We start from the raw sequence: 21,515 nt of genomic DNA on the forward strand, positions 1-21,515 counted from the left end.
AGTCTCTTTGGGAAGGTAGGGACCTGACTTTCAAAAGTGCCCCTTTTGAAAGCAAATACAGATGCCCTAATCACACTGACCAACCTCCCTGATAACACCCTGCAGTAGTTTTCTACAAGCTCACCCTAGCTCTTAAAAGTCCTCCTGCCCTTTGTTTCAGCAGAGTTGAGTTTATTCTGTCTCCCCTATTACAGTAATCTTGACTCCTACTGCAATCATATTAAATAAAGTCTTCCTTGCCTGTTCAACTCTGTGCAGTGCAATTTTTCTTTGACAGTTCACTGAGTTAACAGATGCATGAAAACTAAATCCTAAGCTGGCAGTAGATAAAATAGAGGAAACAATCTGAACAACACTGAAAAAATCCTTAAAATGCCCAGAAACTGGCATCCCTTGGTGGCTCTTGGACTTGAGAGTAAAAGGGAAATAAACTAAGAAGAAAGAGATGATAGCTATTTCAGAAGAATTTGGATCCCTAATTTCCCACTTTTCACTGCACACTGCTTAAATATTGTCCCTCTCTTATCCCAACAGAAGTTAGGAGATTTACTTTCTGAATAAATCTGAGTCTTGGGGTGGCCATAGACAGCTAAGATTAGTGCACTATATTAAAGATAAGAGAATTATATGACTACATACGCATACCAAATGCTGAATCTGAAATGCACAGTCCTTTATTTATATTTAGCTGCCAAGCCTCCACCTTAATTACAGAATATTAAAAGAAGCTTCTTTGGAGTTTGACTAGCCCAAGAGAAAAGAACTAAAGATACTGACATTGAGGGTTTTTTCCCCCTAAAACATGTTCCCTACCCACATCACCCTACAGTGAAACTCAAAGTAGACAGCTCCATCTACAAGCACAGAGCTTCCAATCAGTTTCCACAAATGTTATTTGGTTATGGCATATATCCACAAAGTACATAAATCTCAAGCGCACAGCTCAATAACTTTTTCACATGTATACACCAATGTAAACACCCCACAGATCAATATATATAACATTTCCATAAAGCCAGAACACTCCCTCTTGCCCCTTCTGAGGCACTGTCCACTCAGAAGTAATTGCTTTCTGACTCATACCAACATAGGATTAGTTTGGCCTGTTTTCAAAGTTCATGTAAAAGGAGTGATTCTGCAGAACTCTTGTATTTGGCTTCTTGAGCTCAACATTACATCTGTGAGACTCAATCATGTTGCATATAGCAGAAGTTTGTTCTTTAAAATTGCTATATAGCATTTTATTATACAAACAATCCATAGTTTATTCATTTCTCTGTTGAATAACGGTGGACAAATGGATTACTTCCAATATTTTGGCTATTACAAGTAAAGCTGATAGATATATTCTCAAGCATTTTGTGGGACACTTTGCTTGAGTGTACACCTGGAATAGCAGTAATGTTTCTGGGCAATAGGCAAGTAATATTTAGCTTTAGTAGACGTAGACAAACTGTTTTCCAAAATGTTTCTGTACATGCACAGTCTCATCCAAACAATTGAGAGTTCTAGTTGCCTCATATTTTCAACAGAACTAGTTGTTCTAGTCTTCTTTCCTGACATTTTATTACAAAAAATTTTAAAAACATACAGCAAAGTTGAAAGAATTTTACAGTAAACATTCCTGTGCCCGTCACCTTTAACACTTTATTATACCTGCTTCCACACATTCATCTATTCATCCTTCACTCTATTTTATTTTAAAATAAACCTTACTGGGGTTCTATTTATATAAAATGTGCCTATTTTAGATGCACATTTTAAGAGCTTTGACAAATTAATATACCTGTGTAAACTACCACAGTCAAGATATGGACTTGATTCCAAGTCCCATGCAGCCAGCCATCTGAATTCTGTCATTGTAGATTGAGTTTGCTTTTCCCAGAGTCAAATAAATAGAATCTTACAGTATGCACACTTATGTCTGGTTTCTTTGGCTCAGGAAAGTGTTTGAGATTCGTCCGTGTTGTGGTGTATATCAGTAACTTATGCTTTCATTGCCGAGTAGTATTCTGTTGTATACCACAATTTGCTTAGGCCTTCTATAGCTGATGGGGATTTTGGCTGTAACTATTTTTGATCATTATGAAAAAGCAGCTATGAACACTCATGTACAAATTTTGGGGTGAACACATTTCATATAATAACTGTATGTTCAGTATTTTAAAAAATATTCACTTTCCAAAGCAGTTATACCACTTTACATTTTTACCAGCACCATAGGGGGATTCCAGTTGCTCATATTTTTTGTTGTTTAGACAGGGTCTTCTTCTGTCACCCAGACTGGAGTGCAGGGGTGTGATGATCTCAGCTCACTGCAGCTTCAACCTTCTGGGTTCAAGCAACCTTCCCAATTCAGTCTCCCAAGTAGCTGGGACCACAGGTATGTGCCACCACACCCAGCGTATTTAATATTTTTTGTAGAGATGGGGTTTTGACATGTTGCCCAGGCTGGTCTTGAACTCCTGGGTTCAAGTGATCTGCCTGCCTTGGCCTCCCAAAGTGCTGGAATTAGAGGCATGAACCACTGTGCCTGCTCCAGGTGTTCATATTCTTGTTAGCACTTGGTATTGCTGGTCTTTTTATTTTAGCAATTCCAGGAGGTAAATTGTAATATTACACTATAGTTTTATTTTGCATTGTTCTCATGACTGTTGATGTTGAGTATCTGGAAACTTGCCATTGGAACATAGTCATCATGTTGTGAGAAGGCCTCGACTACAAGGAGAGGCCATGGGAAGGTATTCTGGTTGACTGTCCTAGCTAACTTCCTACCCATAAGGTCTAACACTCAGCATCAACAACCAGAGATCTAATTAAACAAGAGAACAGATGGTTCAGTCTCCAGCCTCTTGCCCATCAAGGAGACATCACAGTGGGTAGAGATGAGGTATCCAAACCAAGTCTTGCCCAAACCGAAAGTGAGTAAAATAAATGTAGTTGTTATTTAAACCCACAAAGTTCTGGAGTGGTTTGTTACACAACAATAGGTACCTGGTACCGATTTTGGTTATTATAATCGTAATTTTCTTTTTTCAACTTTCGCTAGCCTCATAAAATGAGGTGGCACAACTGTTTCCTTTTGGCTTATTCTCTGTAGAATTGTGTAAGATTAAATGAAACCTTTCTACAATGTATGCATAGATCAAAACTTTACATTGTAGCCCAGTAATATATGAAGTTGTCAATTAAAAATAATGAATACATTAAAATTTTACTTAGATTAAATTTTTTAAAATTTAGTTTTTCATTAAATAGTTGAGGGAATTAAATAGTGACACTATCTAACCTTGAATTTTTCTTTGTGGTTAGTTGTTGATATTGATTTCGTTAATAAATATGAGAATATCCAGCTTTCTGTCTCAAATCACGAAAACTGCCTTAGGTTTTAAAAGTTTTATTTTTCAAGAATTTTCTTATCAAATTTGTAAGTAAACATATTTTTCAAAATAATCCCCTTATTATCCTTTTAATGCCTGTAAAACCTATATGGACAACCTTGTGTTCTATTGCTTTTCTCTTGATCAATCTGGCTAGGGGTTAATCAATTTTGTTGATTTTCTTCAAAGGGCCAACTTTCACTTTGTTACTTTTCTCTATTGTTTGTTTTTATTTCATTGTTTTTATTTCTTTCTTTTTATTTAGGGTTTACTTTGCTTCTTCTCTCCTAGCTTTTAAAGTTAGAACATTGTTATTAACTATAAACCTTTTTTCCCTAATACAAGCACTTAAAGCAATAAATTTCCAAGCACAACTTTAGCTGCATTTCCAACATTTTGGTGTTACATTTTTAATATAATTCATCTCAAAGTATTTTCTAATGTCCTTTAAATTTATTATTTGACTCATAGACTTTCTATTTGCATTGCTTAATTTTCAAATATCTTGATTTTTAAATTTATTGGTGTTATTGATTTATAATTTAATTTCATCTAGGTTGGATATAATATTATGTATGAATACAATCCTTTTTATTTATTAACATTTATGACCCTCTCTATGATTTATCTTGGTGAGTTGACCATGTGATTTGAAAGAATGTGTATTTTATAAGTAGCTGCTTATGGTATTCCGTAAGTATCAATTAGGTAAAGAAAGTATGATTCAAATATTTTACATATCTATTAATCATTTTATCTACTTGTTCTACCAGCTTTTGGGAAAAGATGTTAAAATATTTAGCTATAACTGCATAATTTCCTGTTTCTCCCATTAATTCTTTTAATTTTTGATTCATGTATTTTGAAACTCTTTCATAAGATGTAACCACATTTATTGTTTTATCTTCAGGATGAGTTAATCATATTATTATTATGAAATATCTTCCTTTATCTCTGGTAACACTCATTGTCTTGAAGTCTATTTTGTCTAATTTTAACATAGTCACTCCAGCTTTCTTATACTTAGTATTTTTGTGTTATTTCTTACCACTGTGTGAAAAATCACTCTGAAAAACTAAAGCTGAACATATGCAGAAACTGAGACCCCAGAATTCTATTTCTAGATGTATATTCAACCAAAATATGTATATATACTCTCCAAAGTCATGTACTAGAATGTTTATGTCACTACTATTTGTAAAATACCAGACTGGAAATTGTCTAAACACTTATGAACAATATTAATATAACAGGTGAAATATGGTGTATTTATCAGTGGGAAATTAGCAGCAAATGAATGAATGAAACATAGCTCTGTGCTTCCTGCCCTCCTCCCTGCCCTGAGAATTGGGAGTGTCTCTTATAGTTATTCCATGTCTGTATCACCATTACATGAGGCACATGTGTGTTGGGGGGTGAATAAACTTGCCTCTTAGATTCTCAGGTCTTCAGATTGAAAGGAGCAGTACCCAGGAAACTGCATCTGAGAAAATTGATTTTTACCTGCACCTCATTTAAATGACAACATGGTAGACATGAACATGATGTGGCAATGGGATGAGATTCTGAGGCTCTTGGAAGGGAGTTTAGTCTATTTTGAATGCGGGAGGAATGTAAATAATTTGTGGCAAGCGTGCGGGCTGTGGGAAATTAAAGTGGATAACAATTTTGTGCCACTCTTCCTATTGAAAGATAGAGCTTAATTTTCTTCCTTTAGTGACTTGTTTGACCAATAGAAGGCAGTGAAAGTGATATTCTGGGATTTTCATAGGCGGGTTTGGAAAGGTTATGACTTAGTCCCTTAGAATGTTTGCTCTCACAGTGCTTGCTTTCAGAACCTGCAGCCTTGCTGTGTGAGCTGTCCAAGTGATGACTGCCTACAGGTGTTCAGGCCTAACAAACAAACAGAGAATGCATGAGTTATTTTTTAAAATGCTATGGATACAACTAGGTTATTGGTTAAAAAATTAAAAGTAAAAGCAGTTCCTCTTCTCCCACTATACCACAATATAAATGGCAGGTAAATTAGAAATTTAAATGTTGTACTTAAAATTTAGAAGAAATAACTACATGAAATTTTCCTCATTTATGCATGGAAAAGACTTTTGGGTGTAGAGATAATGGAAAAACAACAGAAAGCAAAATATCTGTCAATTTTGAATACAAAAATTATTTTTATCCTTATTTTTAATGGGCAAATAATAATTGTATCTATTCAGGGAGTACATAGTGATTTTTTTTTTTTTTTTTTTTTTTTTTTTTTTTTGAGACAGAGTCTCACTCCATCACCAGGCGCCAGGCTGGAGTGCAGTGGCGTGACCTTGGCTCACTGCAACCTCCGCCTCCTGGGTTCAAGCAATTCTCCTGCCTTAGCCTCCCGAGTAGCTGGGACTACAAATGAGCGCCACCGCGCCCAGCTAATTTTTTTTTGTATTTTTAGTAGAGACAGGATTTCACCATGTTGGCCAGGATGGTCTTGATCTGTTGACCTCATGATCCGCCCTCCTTGGCCTCCCAAAGTAATGGGATTACAGGTGTGAGCCACCGCGCCTGGCCCATAGTGATGTTTTGACACACATATTGTATAGCAATCAGATCATGGTAATTAGCATATCCATCATCTCAAATATTTATCATTTCTTTCTGTTGGGAATGCTCAGCATCCTCCTAGCTGTTTGAGACTATAAACTATATAATGTATTATTGTTAACTATAGTCATCTTACAGTGGTAAGAACACTAGAACTTGTCTTGCTATTAATTGTAATCAAAAATAATTTTTAAAAAATTAACAAAGAATAAGCAGTGACCCAAATAAAAAATAATAATAATTTTAAAAGTACATTAACGTATAGGAAAAAAAGTACCCATCATAAAATACTTTATTTTGTTATCTTTGATATCCATTTAAAATGCATGAACATTCCAGTGAAAAGGGCAAATACATTAACAGGACAATCTGAGGAATATTTATTCATGGTTTAAAATCATGAAATGAATGTTCAATCTTACTAGTAACAAAGGAAATGCAAGTTTTAAAAACAATTTGATTGTTTTATTTTATTTAAGTTCGATTATAAGCTATTTTATTTCTATAAACTTAGAGGATACAAGTGTAGTTTTGTTACCTGTATATATTGTGTGGTAAACTCTGGGCTTTTAGTGTAACCATCACCAGAATATGGTACATCGAACCCATTAAGCAATTTCTCTTCCCTCCACACCCTCCCACTTTCCCATCCTCCTGAGTCTTCAATGTCTGTTATTTCACTCCTACGTCAATGTGTGCACATTATTTAGCTCCCACTTAGAAGCAAGGACATGTGGTGTTTGTCTTTCCATTTCTGAGTTGTTTCACTTAAGATAATGGCCTCCAGTTCCATCCATGTTGCTACAAAAGACATGATTTTAAAAAAAATTTTTTTGAGACAGGGTCTTGCTCTGTCACTCAGGCTGGAGTGCAGTGGTGCAAACATAGCTCACTGCAACCTCAGCTTTTTTGGGCTCAAGTGGTCCTCCTACCTCAGCTTCACTAGTAGCTGGCACCACAGGTGTACACCACTATGCCCAGCTAATTTGTAAAATGGTTTTTTTTTAATAGGAATTGGGTCTCACCATGTTACACAGACTGGTTTTGAACTACTGGGCTCAAGAAATCCTTCCACTTTGGCCTCCCAAAGTGCTGGAATTACAGGTGTGAGCCACCATGCCCAGCTTGATTTCTTTTTTTATGGCTGAGTAGTAGTTCACTGTGTGTGTGTGTGTGTGTGTGTGTGTGTGTGTGTGTGTGTATACATACACACTACATTTTCTTTATCCAATCATCTATTAATGAACAGTTTGATTACATATATTTGCTATTGTGAATAGTGCTGCAATAAACATCCAGGTACAGGTATCTTTTTGATATAGCAATTTCTTTTCCTTTGAGTATATACTTAGTAGTGAAATTGCTAGATCAAAAGGTAGTTCTGTTCTCAGTTCTTTGAGAAATCATACTGTTTCCCACAGAGGCCGTTCCAATTTACATTCCTACCAATATTGTATAAGTGTTCAATTTTCTCTATATCCTTATAACAGCTATTATTTTTTAACTTTTATAGTAGCCATTCTGACTGGTGCAAGATGATATTTCATTATGGTTTTAATTTGCATTTCTCTGATGATTAGTGATGTTAAGCATTTTTTTTCACATATGTTTTATTTTGCTCTAAATAGAAGGGTACACATTTATTTAATACAAGTTTCACATGACACAGAGCCTTCTTAAGGAAATGAAGATCCAAAAATGCAGTTAGAGTTTGAACACTTACATACTGAATTAGATGAAGAGTAGTGAATTGTGAAAATGTGACAAGGCAAAGGGGTTTGGGTTGGGGTAGTTAATTGGGTGGAACTGACTAGAAAGATAAAGTTTAGTCTAACAAGGTTTCTTTATATACATTTCTCAGCCTCGATTTCTGTCCTTGATAACAAAAATAATAGTTGCCTCTAGTATAGGGAGGGAATTTTTCATAAGGAAATGTCATCTCTTGTTTTTAAGAAAAAGAAAACACGTCAGAGCAATCTTTCTGCACCTGCTGTTTTTCAAGTGCCTTCAACTCAAAATAGTCATTACGCCAAAGTGACTCACTGGGGTATGGTTATATGTTTTCTTTTGAAAAATGTGTGTTCAAGACACTTTTCAAAAGAAGACATATATGAGGCCAACAAACATACGAAAAAATGCTCATCATCACTGGCCATTAGAGAAATGCAAATCATAACCACATTGAGATACCACCTCACGCCAGTTAGTATGGTGATCATTAAAAAATCTGGAGACAGCAGATGCTGGAGAGGATGTGGAGAAATAGGAGCACTTTTACACTGTTGGTGGGAATGTAAACTGGTTCGACCATTGTGGAAGACAGTGTGGCCATTCCTCAAAGATCTAGAAATAGAAATTCAATTTGAGCCAGCAATCCCATTACTGGATATATACCCAAAAGATTATAAATCATTCTATTATAAAGACACATGCACATGTATGTTCATAGTGGCACTGTTTACAATAGCAAAGAACCAACCCAAATGTCCACTGATGATAGACTGGACAGGGAAAATGTGGCACATATATACCACGGAATACTATGCAGCCATAAAAAATGTTGATGATGAGTTTGTGTCCTTTGTAGGGACATGGATGAATCTGGAAAGCATCATTCTCAGCAAACTGACACAAGAACAGAAAATCAAACACTGCATGTTCTCACTCATAGGCAGGTGTTGAACAATGAGAACACATGGGCACAGGGAGGGGAGCATCACACACTGGGATCTGTTGTTGGGGCCAAGGGAGGGGCAGCAGAGGGTGGGGAGGTCAGGGGAGGGATAACATGGGGAGAAATGCCAGATGTAGGTGACGGGGGGGATGGAGGCAGCAAACCACATTGCCACATGTGTACGCATGCAATAGTCCTGCATGATCTGCACATATACCCCAGAACCTAAAGTACAATTTAAAAAAAAGAAAAATGTCTGTTCATATCCTTTGTCCACTTTTTAATGGGGTTAATTTGTCTTTTATTGTTGTTGTTGAGCTGTTTGACTTCCTTGTAGATTCTGAACATTAGTCCCCTGTCAGATGCATAGTGTGCAAGTATGTTCTCCCATTCTGCAGGTGGTCTGTTTACTCTGTTGATTATTTCTTTTGCTGTGCAGAAGCTTTTTGGTTTTAGTTCTGTTTGTCTATTTCTGTCTTGATTGCCTGTGCTTTTGAGGTGTTAGTCATGAATTCTTTGCTTAGATCAATGTTGATATGGTTTAGATGTTTGCCCTCTCCAAACTTCATGTTGAAATGAGATCCCCAGTGTTGGATGTAGGGCCCAGTGAAAGATGTTTGGGCGATGGGGGTGGATCCCTCATAAATGGCTTGGCGCCCTCCCTGTAGTAATGAGTCCACATGAGAGCTGGTTGTCTAGCATCCCTCTTGTTCCCTCTCTTGCCATATGATACGCTGGCTCCCCTTCACCTTCCACCATGATTCCAAGCTTTCTGAGGCCTCACCAGAAGCAGGTCTGGCACTATACTTTGTGTACAGCCTGCAGAACCATGGGTCAAATAAACCTCTTTTCCTTATAAATTACCCAGCCTCAGATTTTCATTTATAGCAATGCAAATGGACTAACACAAATTTCCAGGGGAGCTTTTCCTCAATTTTCTTCTAGGATTTGTATAGTTTCAGGTCTTAAACTTAAGTCTTTAATCCATCTTGTGTGAATTTTTGTGTACAGTGAGAGATAGAGGTCCAGTTTCATTCTTCTCCATATAGCAACCCAATTTTCCTAGCACCTTTCATTGAATAGGGTGTCTTTTCCCCAGTGTATGTTTTTGTTAACTTTATCAAAGATCAGTTGGCTCTAAGCATGTGGCTTTATTTCCATTGATCTACGTCTGTTTTTATACTAGTACAATGTTGCTTTGGTTACTATAACATTTTAGTATAATTTGAAGTCAGGTAATGTAATACCTTCAGTTTTGTTCTTTCTGCTTAGGATTCCTTTGGCTATTTGGGCCTTTTTTTGGTTCTATATGAATTTTAGGATTTTTTTTTCTAATTCTATGAAAAATGATGTTGGTATTTTGATAAGAACTGCATTGAATCTATAGACTGCTTTGGGCAGCATGGTCATTTCAACAATATTGATTCTTCCAATTCATGATCATGGGATGTTTTTCCATTTATTTGTGTCATCTAAAATTTCTTTCTTCAGTGTTTTATAGTTCTTCTTGTAGACATATTTACATCCTTGGTTACATATGATCTTAGGTATCATCAGAGACTACTATAAACAACTATGAATCCACAAACAAGAAAACCTTGAGAAAATGGATAAATTCCTGAAATATAAACTTTCCTGATTCTTCCAGGAACAAGTAGAAATGCTGAATAAACCAATAATGGTAGTGAGATTGAATCATACAATCTCCCAATAACAACAACAAAAAGCTCAGGACCAGTTAATTCACAGCTGAATTTCACCAAACATGCAAAGAAGAACCAGCACCAGTCTTCCTGAAACTCTTCTGAAAAGTCAAGGAGGAAGGAATCCTCCCTAATTCATCCTACAAAGCAAGTATCACTTGTATATCAAAGCTAGACAAGGACACGCAAAAAAGAAAACTACAGACTAATATCCGTGGGGAAAATCAATGCAAAAATTATCCATAAAACATTAGCAAACTGAATCCAACAGCACATCAAAAAGATAATACACAATGATCAAGTAGGCTTTTTTTCAGGGGATGCAAGGATAGTTAAATATACACAAATCAATCAATGTGATTCACCACATAAACAGCATTTAAATAAAAAACATTACAATCATCTCAAAAGATACAGAAAAAGCAATTGATAAAATTCCACATCCCTTTATGATAAAAATGCTGAACAAACTAGGCATAGAAGGAATATACTTAAATATAGTAAAAGCCACATCTGACAAACCCATAGCCAGCATAATACTGAATGCGGGAAAGCTGCACGCATTCCCCCTAAGAACTAGAGAATGACAAGGATGGCCACTTTTGTCACTCCTATTCAACATGGTGCTAGAGGTCTTACCCAGAACAATCAGGGAAATGAAATAAATAAAAGGCATCCAAATTTGAAAAAGGAAGTCAAAGTATCTTTGTTTGCTGATGATATGATCTAATACCTAGAATACCTTAAAGATTCCTCGAAAAGATGCCTAGGTTTGATCAATGAATTTAGTAAAGTGTCATGATGCAAAATTAATGTACAAAAATCAGCAGCATTTCTACACACTAATAACAATCAAGCTGAGAACCAAATCAAGACCTCAATCCCATTTACAATAGCTACAAAAATTTTGATGATTTTAGACCTATGAAGTTGCTTATGATTAAAACCAACAATGATACTGGAACAAAGCATAGTGGATAAGAGCATGTACTCCAGAGTCATTGCAGACCTAGGTGGGAATTCCACTCTTTCCACTTAATAGAATTAATTAAAATACAGGAGATATGAGTAGCTTTTTTTTAATTTTTTTATTTTTTTGAGATGGAGTTTCGCTCTTGTTATCCAGGCTGGAGTGCAATGTTGCGATCTCGGCTCACTGCAACCTCCGCCTCCTGGGTTCAGGCAATTCTCCTGCCTCAGCCTCCTGAGTAGCTGGGATTACAGGCACGCACCACCATGCCCAGCTGATTTTTTGTATTTTTAGTAGAGACGGGGTTTCACCATGTTGACCAGGTTGGTCTCAATCTCTTGACCTCGTGATCCACCCACCTCGGCCTCCCAAAGTGCTGGGATTACAGGCTTGAGCCACCGCGCCCGGCCGAGTAGCTTTTTTTTTTTTTTTTTTTTTTTTAATGGCTAGTGTGCTTTATTTAGGTTGCCTCATTAATTCAGAGTTTTGGAGTTTTTGAGGGTATTGTTTCTATTAGGATTACTCTCTTTAAGGAAATTGGCAGCAGAAATAGTCATGTTATAGTTTACACTCCTGGTTATCCTTTAATGCAGTTTTGCCTAGGACATGGGACAAGTGCAGAATTGCCTAATGCATACAGGCAGGAGTTCCCAGGAGACCTGTGACTCAGGCTGAAACGTACTGCTTTCCAGCAAGAGAGCTTAGTCCCTGGGAAAGAGAGGTCCTCAGTTCCCTTAGGATCCAGCCAGAGTTGGCTGGAGAACAGGCTGCACAATGACTCTGAGGTCGGCCCTAATGAGCACGTTGGGAGATAGTGTTCTACAAGCCTTTATAACCTTTAGAAATATTCCTGTCCAGGAAGAAATAATCCTGTCTTATGCCTGGGGAAGCTGAAATCAAGTCATACACTCCAGGTGTTCTAATGAACTCTCGACTCAATAGACCCTGACTTTATTGCCTGTGAGTCAGAAAGGTCTCAGAGAGTTTTTTATTAGGAATTTTCCATCCATGGGAGAGAATTGGAGAATTTGAAGACACCTATAACTGATCCATAATCGGACAGGTGAGAATTTGGAAGGGGTAGGATGGATGGACACACACACACCCTACCTTCCTTCCCAGTCTGATGACCAGGTGATCAGGCAGCAGTTTCCTGGGAAAGTGCTGAGTCTCTACCTCAGGTCAGAAGCTTCTCTATGAACCAAAGAACAAACGGAGGACTAAAATAGTCACAAAAGCTTCTAAGGCCAAACTTCTACAAGATGAATATGAGGTGGTTTCTCCTACCAGCTCACTAGGGCAGCAGGAAAACAGACCGGTTATGTTCAAGCCAAAAAGCCAGGGCGATACCTTTCACCTTCCTTCCCTCTGGTTAAAAATAAATATTAGAGAAATGTAGTACAAATGTAGGGGTTAAGGCACAGGTGTACTAAAATAACAGTGCCAAGAACAGATTCTTAGCAGCAAAAATAGGGGGAAGAGGACAGGGATAAAGGAGAGGAAGTGATGGAGGGGAGAGGATGGCTCCCCTGTCCTGTTTGTGTGTGTCTGTGGGGAGAGGGAACATCCTAACAGTGAGTGGGAGAGTATGAAACCACAGGCAACTACTGTCCTTAACTCACATGTCCTATGCTGCTAGTTAGGAAAGAGTACAGGACTGGTTTGGATGGGTAAGGTCAAATTCTAGGGACTGAAAGGCAAGTGGGAAGGAGGTTATCTTGTCTTAAAAGTCAATTTCAGTCCCCATAAATGACAGATACGGGTGAGGGGACGGAAGGCAGCAAACCACACTGCCAAGTGTGTACCTATGCAACAATCTTGCATGTTCATCACATGCACCCCAAAACCTAAAATGCAATAATAAAAAAAAAAGGTTCGTGTGTGTGTGTGTGTTGGAGGAGGGGGAAGAGTTTGATGGAGATCATGCACCTTCTTTCCAATTAACAATAACAAATGGATTTTCTAATGTTGCCATCAAGCTATTCTCAATTCTCACTTCCTCTAAATAGCCCATGCTAATTTCTCTGGTCAAATGAATCTCTTTTCTTTGGATTCTGCTAAAGCATAGAGAGCACAATTGAGATTTGAATGGATGTTATCATAACTGTTCTCTAAACATTTCTTGGGTATTTCCTTGCATTCCCAATGGGATTCAGAGATTCTTATTGGCAAAGACCATTTATTTTTCTTTTTCTTTTCTCCCAGCACAGTCCTGGCCACACAGATGCATGTCTGTAAATTGATCTAATAAACAAATACTGACACATGGAAGGTTTTATCTGCACAGATAACAAGAACTACAAGGGATGGGAAAACCAGGCAGAGTGAACCAAACCAGTTTCAGACTTCCTCCTTCTAGGACTCTCTGAGCGGCCGGAGGAGCAGCCTCTTCTCTTTGGCATCTTCCTTGGCATGTACCTAGTCACCATGGTGGGAAACCTGCTCATCATCCTGGCCATCAGCTCTGACCCACACCTTCATACTCCCATGTACTTATTTCTGGCCAACCTATCATTAACTGATGCCTGTTTCACTACTGCCTCAATCCCAAAAATGCTGGCCAACATTCATACCCAAAGTCAGACCATCTCCTATTCTGGGTGTCTTGCACAGCTATATTTCCTCCTTATATTTGGTGGCCTTGACAACTGCCTGCTGGCTGTGATGGCATATGACCGCTATGTGGCCATCTGCCAGCCACTCCATTATAGCACAGCTATGAGTCCCCAGCTCTGTGCACTAATGCTGGGTATGTGCTGGGTGCTAACCAACTGTCCTGCCCTGATGCACACACTGCTGCTGACCCATGTGGGTTTCTGTGCCCAGAAAGCCATTCCCCATTTCTACTGTGATCCCAGTGCTCTCCTGAAGCTTGCCTGTACAGATACCCATGTAAATGAGCTGATGATCATCACCATGGGCTTGCTGTTCCTCACTGTTCCCCTCCTGCTGATCGTCTTCTCCTATGTCCGCATTTCCTGGGCTGTGTTTGGCATCTCATCTCCTGGAGGGCGATGGAAGGCCTTCTCTACCTGTGGTTCTCATCTCATGGTGGTTCTGCTCTTCTACGGGTCTCTTATGGGTGTGTATTTACTTCCTCCATCAACTTACTCTACAGAGAGGACAAGAAGGGCTGCAGTTCTCTACATGGTGATTATTCCTATGCTAAACCCATTCATTTATAGCTTAAGGAACAGAGACATGAAGGAGGCTTTGTGTAAATTTTTCGGCAGTGGGAAGACATCACTTTCATGATTAGATATCTAGATGGTGATGTCTAATCTTGATCAACCCCTACCTGTTTTCCATCACTTCAGTAATTCTATTACTGGCATATTGATATTAGGGGAAGGTTATCAGTTGACTCTGATTTAGGGATGCAACAAAAAGAATGTTTCATTCTTTTATTAGGCTGTGGAATGAGAAACTCTGTCTCAGCCTCTTTCCTAACCTCAGTGAGGCAACCATTATTAACAGAAAAACCACTATTTCCCTCACATCTCTAAAGCCAGCATATCAGCTATAGTGAACAGGGCATTTGTTATGAGGCTCTGGAGCCGAGCGATTCTGCCCCAGTGAGGCAGGCATGGGATGAGGTAAAGGAATGAGAACACAAACATTTATTGAGTATCCACAATATTCCTCATTATTCCTCATATCAGTTACTTGAGGTAGAATAGTGAAAACTGTGAATTAGGATGTTAAATAACTTAATAAGTCGATTTGATTCCAGTATCTACCCCCTTCTATTTTACCACTTTGTGAAGATTATGACAAGGAAGGTGTAAGACCATATCTAAGGTTAATATTGAATGATAACAATAAGAGAAAAAGAATCAAATTAATATATGTTATGGTATTCCCTACTATTTCATTTATTTAACTTAAAAGCACTCTTCTGTTGTAATAAATAGATGAAACGTAATCAATGTGTTGTCCACCTACTAGTGCCAGTTTTGTACTCACTACACTATTCATTCTCTGAATTCTTTCATAAAATATTCTAGAATAAAAATGATAAATTAAGCATGCTGGAAATTTTTAGGGCAATAATTTGATGCAAAGCAATCTGGTAGAAATTGGTATGAGAAGTCACAAAGCTTAACAACGGTTTTCTTTTTTGCAATGAAATTATAAGTTACTATTTTTCTTCTTTATAGCTACATGTTTTGAAACATGTAGATATTTTCCAAAAAAAGAAATGAAATTTGAGGGTTGGCACCAAAAAAAAGTTTCAATGGTATCTCACAGAGAAAAAGAAACACTGAAACGTATCTCTGAGATCAAGTTTATCCCGTACCAAATTTCTTAAAATGGAAGGTATTCCCTTTTGGTGTTGTGCAATAAATACTGTTTAAGGATCTTCCTTTAAAGGAGATCATGCGCCTGTGTGCACTGCTCTTTGGTCATTCTGTCTCTCTACTTCTGTCCCTTCTTTTTGGATAGAAGAGAAGAATAATGAGACAACTGGGGAAACTAGACTAGACCATTTTAGCCTTGAATTAAGTGACTTGGCCCTGACCACAGCAAGCTATAGCTGCAATTTCTAGTACCAAGGCAAAGGTTGGAAAAGGCAAGTTTTGTGTTTGTGAATAATATCTCTCTTTTTTGGGAACAAATTTCCAACCTTTAAGATCCCCACCTTTGCCCTCCATCCAGTCACCCAGCTACAATATGCCATTTCCAGTCTATTTATATGTAAAGATATTTACTTCAAGGAATTGGCTCATGCAATTGTAGAGGGTAGCAAGTTTAAAATTTGTAGGGCAGGCTGGAAACTCAGGCAGGAATGGACATTACTCACTCTCTCTCTCTCTCTCTCTATATATATATATATATATATATATATATATATATATACATATATACGTGTATATATATGTATATATATATACACATATATATGTATATATATATATATACACTACACACACACACACACACACACACACTTTACTCTTTTAGAACTATTTTTGATTTATACAAAAATTGAGCAGAAAGTACAGAAAATTCCTACATACCTTTTACCCCAACACATGCACAATCTCCTGAAGTAATCGATCTTGCTCACCAGAGTGGTACATTTGTTACAATCCATTAGCCTCCACTGACACATCATCACCCAAAGTCCATTGTTTACAGTGGAGTTCATTCTTGGCATTGCGCATTCTGTGGGTTTTGACAAGTGCATAATGGCATGTATTCATCATTACAGTATCATGCAGAATAGTCTCACCACCCTAAAAATCCCCTGTGCTTCATCTAGTCATTCACCTCTCCCCACTACCTACTGGTAACCACTGATCTTTTACTGTCTCTATAGTTTTACCTTTTCCAGAATGTTATATAGTTGGAATCATACAGTATGTAGCCTTTTCCGATTGACTTCTTTCACTTAGCAGTATGTATTTAAGGTTTCTCCACGTGTTTTCATAGCTAAATAGCTCGTTTCTTTCTGAGAATAAGATTTCATTGTATGGAATATTCCGTGAAAGGTGTAATGTCTGTGTCTAGATTCATTTTTTTAATGTGGCTGTCTAGTTATTTCAGCACTATCTGTTGAAAAACTATGTTTTCTCCATTGCATTGTGTTTATGCCTTTGTCAAAAATCAGTTGACTCTACTTATGTGAGTCTGTTTCTGGGCTCTCTATTCTATTTCATTGATCTATTTTTCTATTCTTTTGTCAATGCCACATTGCCTTAATTACTGCAGTCTTATAGTAGGTAGTGTCCAGGGCCTGTCAGGAGGTAGGGAGTAAGGGGAAGAAGAGCATTAGGACAAACACCTAATGCATGTGGGGCTTAAAACTTAGATGACGGACTGACAGGTGCAGGAAACCACCATGACATATGTATACCTATGTAACAAATGTGCACGTTCTGCACATGTATCCCAGAACTTAGTTAAAAAGAAGGAAGTGGTATCAATCCTCCAAACTTGTTCTTCCATATTGCGTTAGCTATTCTGAGTCTTTTGCCTCTCTGCATAAACTTTAGAATAATTTTGTTGATATCCACAAAGTAATTTGCTAGGGTTTTGATTAAGACTATGTTGAATCTATTGATCAAGTTGGGAAGAATGGCACCACAATAACATTGAGTTTTCCTATGCATGAACATGGAATATCTCTCCATTTATTTAGTTATTATTTGATTTCTTCTTTCAGAGTTCTGCAGTTTTTCTCATATTAATTTTGTATATAGATTTATATCTAACAAATTGGGGGCTGCTAGTATAAATGATATTGTGTTTTTTATTTCAAATTCCATTTGTTCATTGCCACTATATAAGGGAGCAATTGGCTTTTGTATATTAACCCTGTATCCTGAAACTTTTCTATAATTCCTTACTAGTTCCAGGAGAGATTTTTTGATATTTTGGATTTTCTATAACAATCATGTCATCTGAAAACAAAGACAGTTTTATTTATTCCTTCTGAATCTATATAACTTTAATTTCCTTTTCTTGTCTTATGCCCTACTAGGACTTTCAGTATGATATTCAAAAGCAGTAATGAGAGGGAACATTTTTTTTTCTTGTTCCTGATCTTAGTGCAAAGCTTTTAGTTTCTCGTCAAGTATGATGTTAACTGTAGTTTTTAAAATACATATTTTTTATCTCTCTATTCCTAGTTTGCTCAGACTGTTTAATCATAAATGGGTGTTGGATTTTGTCAAGTACTTTTTCTGTATCTATTTATATTATCATGTAGTTGTTCTTTAGCCTATTGATGTGATCAATTAAATTAATTGATTTTCAAGTGTTGGAGTAACCTTGCATTCCTGAGATAAATTCCACTTGGATATGATACATAAGTGTTTTTATACATTATTGGTTTCTATTTGCTAGTACTGTATTAAGAATTTTTACATCCATGTTTATGAGACATATTGGTCTGTAGTTTTCTTTTCTTGCAATTACCTTAGTCACTTTTGTTATTGGAGTATTACTGGCCTCATAGAAGGAGCTAGAAAGTATTTACTCTATTTCCATCTTCTAGAAGAGGTTGCAGAGAATTGTCATAAATTCTTCCTTAAATGTTTGATAGAATTCACCAGTGAGCCCATCTGGGCCTGGTACATTCTGTTTGGGAAGGTTATTAATTATTGAGTTAATTTCTTCAATAGAAATAGGCCTATTAATGCCCATATCTTCTTGTATGGGTTTTAGCAGATCGTGGCTTTCCCAGTATTGGTCTATTTCATTTAAGTTATATTTGTGGGCACGGATTTATTCATACTATTCCTTTACTATCCTTTCAGTGCCCGTGGGATTTTTAGTGATGTTTTCCTTTTCATTTCTGATATTAGTAACTTGTGTCTTCTTTCTTTTATTTTCCGTAGTTAGACTTTTTAATGGCATATCAATTTTATTGATCTTTTCAAAGAACTAGCTCTTTGTTTTGTTGATTTTCTTTAACAATGTCCTATTTTCAATTTCATTGATTCTGTCTTAATTTTTATTATTAATTTTTTTCTTGTGCTTACTTTGGATTTAGTTTCCTAGAGCGGAAGTTTAAATTATTTATTTTGGATTTTTTTTTTTTTTTAAAGAAGGTTAAATTCAAGTGGTGTTTTACCTCTCACCTTTTGGATAGATTGAGGGTTTTTACTTCTCTATAAACCATAGCTCAGTTTCTTTCTTTCTTTTTTTTTTTCCCCTGTTTAACACATGTTTTCTGGGCTAAAGTGGCTTTGAGTGCTGAACCTGTCTATTTGAGTTTATATTTTCTGCAGTGAGAAGTTTTCTAAGTAATTCGTTATTATTTTATGTTTGTGATGCCTTCTAATAACATATTTAAAATATTTCATCTGTACCACATTTTCCCTATCCAGTCTATTATCGATGGGCATTTGGGTTAGTTCCAGGTCTTTGCTATTGTAAACAGTGCTGCAATGAACATTCGTGTGCATGTGTCCTTATAGTAGAACGATTTATAATTCTTTGGATTTATACCCAGTAATGGGATTGCTGGGTCAAATGGAATTTCTATTTCTAGGTCCTTAAGGAATTGCCACACTGTCTTCCACAATGGTTGAACTAATTTACACTCCCACCAACAGTGTAAAAGTGTTCCTATTTCTCCACATCCTCTCCAGCATCTGTTGTCTCCAGATTTTTTAATGATCACCATTCGAACTGGGAAAATGTGGTACATATACACCATGGAATATTATGCAGCCATCAAAAACGATGAGTTCGTGTCCTTTGTAGGGACATGGATGAACCTGGAAACCATCATTCTCAACAAACTGACACAAGAGCAGAAAATCAAACACCGCACGTTCTAACTCATAGATGGGTGTTAAACAATGAGATCACATGGACACAGGGAGGGGAGCATCACACACTGGGGTCTGTTGGGGGGAAATGGGGGGCGGACGGTGGGTGGGGAGGTGGGAAGAGATAGCATGGGGAGAAATGCCAGATATAGGTGAAGGGGAGGAAGGCAGCAAATCACACTGCCATGTGTGTACCTATGCAACAATCTTGCATGTTCTTCACATGTACCCCAAAACCTAAAATGCAATTTAAAAAATAAATAAAAAAAAACTATACACCCATAAAAAAAAATTTCATCTGAGTTTTATTAGTTTTCCCATTGGGAAGGTTGGTCCAAATTTCCAGGTTTGCCATTACAGAAAACTTTATAATAGACGGATATATATGCACTCTAAGAATCTTTGTTTGTTTTTCATACAAATTTGTCTTTTAAGATTCATGCAATTGTTAATATATTTATAATTGATTTTGACATTCCATTTCCTTTTTCTTTTTTTTTGTATATATCATGCTTAAAATTTTTATTTTAATATTCTCTTCTTTTTTTTTTTTTCTTTTTTTTTTATTGCATTTTAGGTTTTGGGGTACATGTGATGAACATGCAAGATTGTTGCATAGGTACACACATGGCAGTGTGCTTTGCTGCCTTCCGTCCCCTCACCTGTATCTGTCATTTCTCCCCGTGCTATCTCTTCCCACCTCCCCACCCCCCGCCCCTCCCCCATTTCCCCCCAACAGACCCCAGTGTGTAGTGCTCCCCTCCCTGTGTCCATGTGTTCTCATTGTTCAACACCCGCCTATGAGCGAGAATATACGGTGTTTGATTTTCTGCTCTTGTGTCAGTTTGCTGAGAATGATGGTTTCCAGGTTCATCCATGTCCCTATAAAGGACGTGAACTCATCGTTTTTGATGGCTGCATAATATTCCATGGTGTATATGTACCACATTTTCCCTATCCAGTCTATCATCGTTGGGCATTTGGGTTGGTTCCAGGTCTTTGCTATTGTAAACAGTGCTGCAATGAACATTCGTGTGCACGTGTCCTTGTAGTAGAATGATTTATAATCCTTTGGATATATACCCAGTAATGGGATTGCTGGGTCAAATGGGATTTCTATTTTTAGGTCCTTGAGGAATCGCCACACTGTCTTCCACAATGGTTGAATTAATTTACATTCCCACCAACAGTGTAAAAGTGTTCCTATTTCTCCACATCCTCTCCAGCATCTGTTGTTTCCCGATTTTTTAATGATCGCCATTCTAACTGGTGTGAGATGGTATCTCAATGTGGTTTTGATTTGCATTTCTCTGATGACCAGTGATGATGAGCATTTTTTCATATGTTTGTTGGCCTCCTGTATGTCTTCTTTTGTAAAGTATCTGTTCATATCCTTTGCCCATTTTTGAATGGGCTTGTTTGTTTTTTTCTTGTAGATCTGCTTTAGTTCTTTGTAAATTCTGGATATCAGCCCCTTGTCAGATGGGTAGACTGCAAAAATTTTTTCCCATTCTGTTGGTTGCCGATTCACTCTACTGACTGTTTCTTTTGCCGTGCAGAAGCTGTGGAGTTTGATTAGGTCCCATTTGTCTATTTTGGCTTTTGTTGCCATTGCTTTTGGCGTTTTGGTCATGAAGTCCTTGCCTACACCTATGTCCTGGATGGTTTTGCCTAGATTTTCTTCTAAGGTTTTTATGGTATTAGGTCTGATGTTTAAGTCTTTAATCCATCTGGAGTTAATTTTGGTGTAAGGTGTCAGGAAGGGGTCCTGTTTCTGCTTTCTGCACATGGCTAGCCAGTTTTCCCAACACCATTTATTAAACCGGGAATCCTTTCCCCATTGCTTGTTTTTGTCAGGTTTGTCGAAGATCAGATGGTTGTGGGTATGTTGTATTTCCTGTGAGGCCTCTGTTC

The 21,515-nt window shown here is 37.3% G+C and overlaps 1 protein-coding gene across 1 annotated transcript; it reads left to right on the forward strand.

The window, feature by feature from the left end:
* The first annotated feature begins 11,793 nt into the window (after positions 1-11,793).
* Positions 11,794-16,108, forward strand: LOC101028179 (olfactory receptor 1N2). The gene is given in 2 exon segments (XM_074395299.1): positions 11,794-13,651; positions 13,653-16,108. Coding segments are annotated over 2 exon segments (948 nt in total). The 5' UTR covers positions 11,794-13,622; the 3' UTR covers positions 14,572-16,108.
* The last annotated feature ends 5,407 nt before the right edge of the window (positions 16,109-21,515 follow it).

The sequence above is a fragment of the Saimiri boliviensis genome, chromosome 2 (assembly GCF_048565385.1).
Source record: "Saimiri boliviensis isolate mSaiBol1 chromosome 2, mSaiBol1.pri, whole genome shotgun sequence".
NCBI lineage: Eukaryota > Metazoa > Chordata > Mammalia > Primates > Cebidae > Saimiri > Saimiri boliviensis.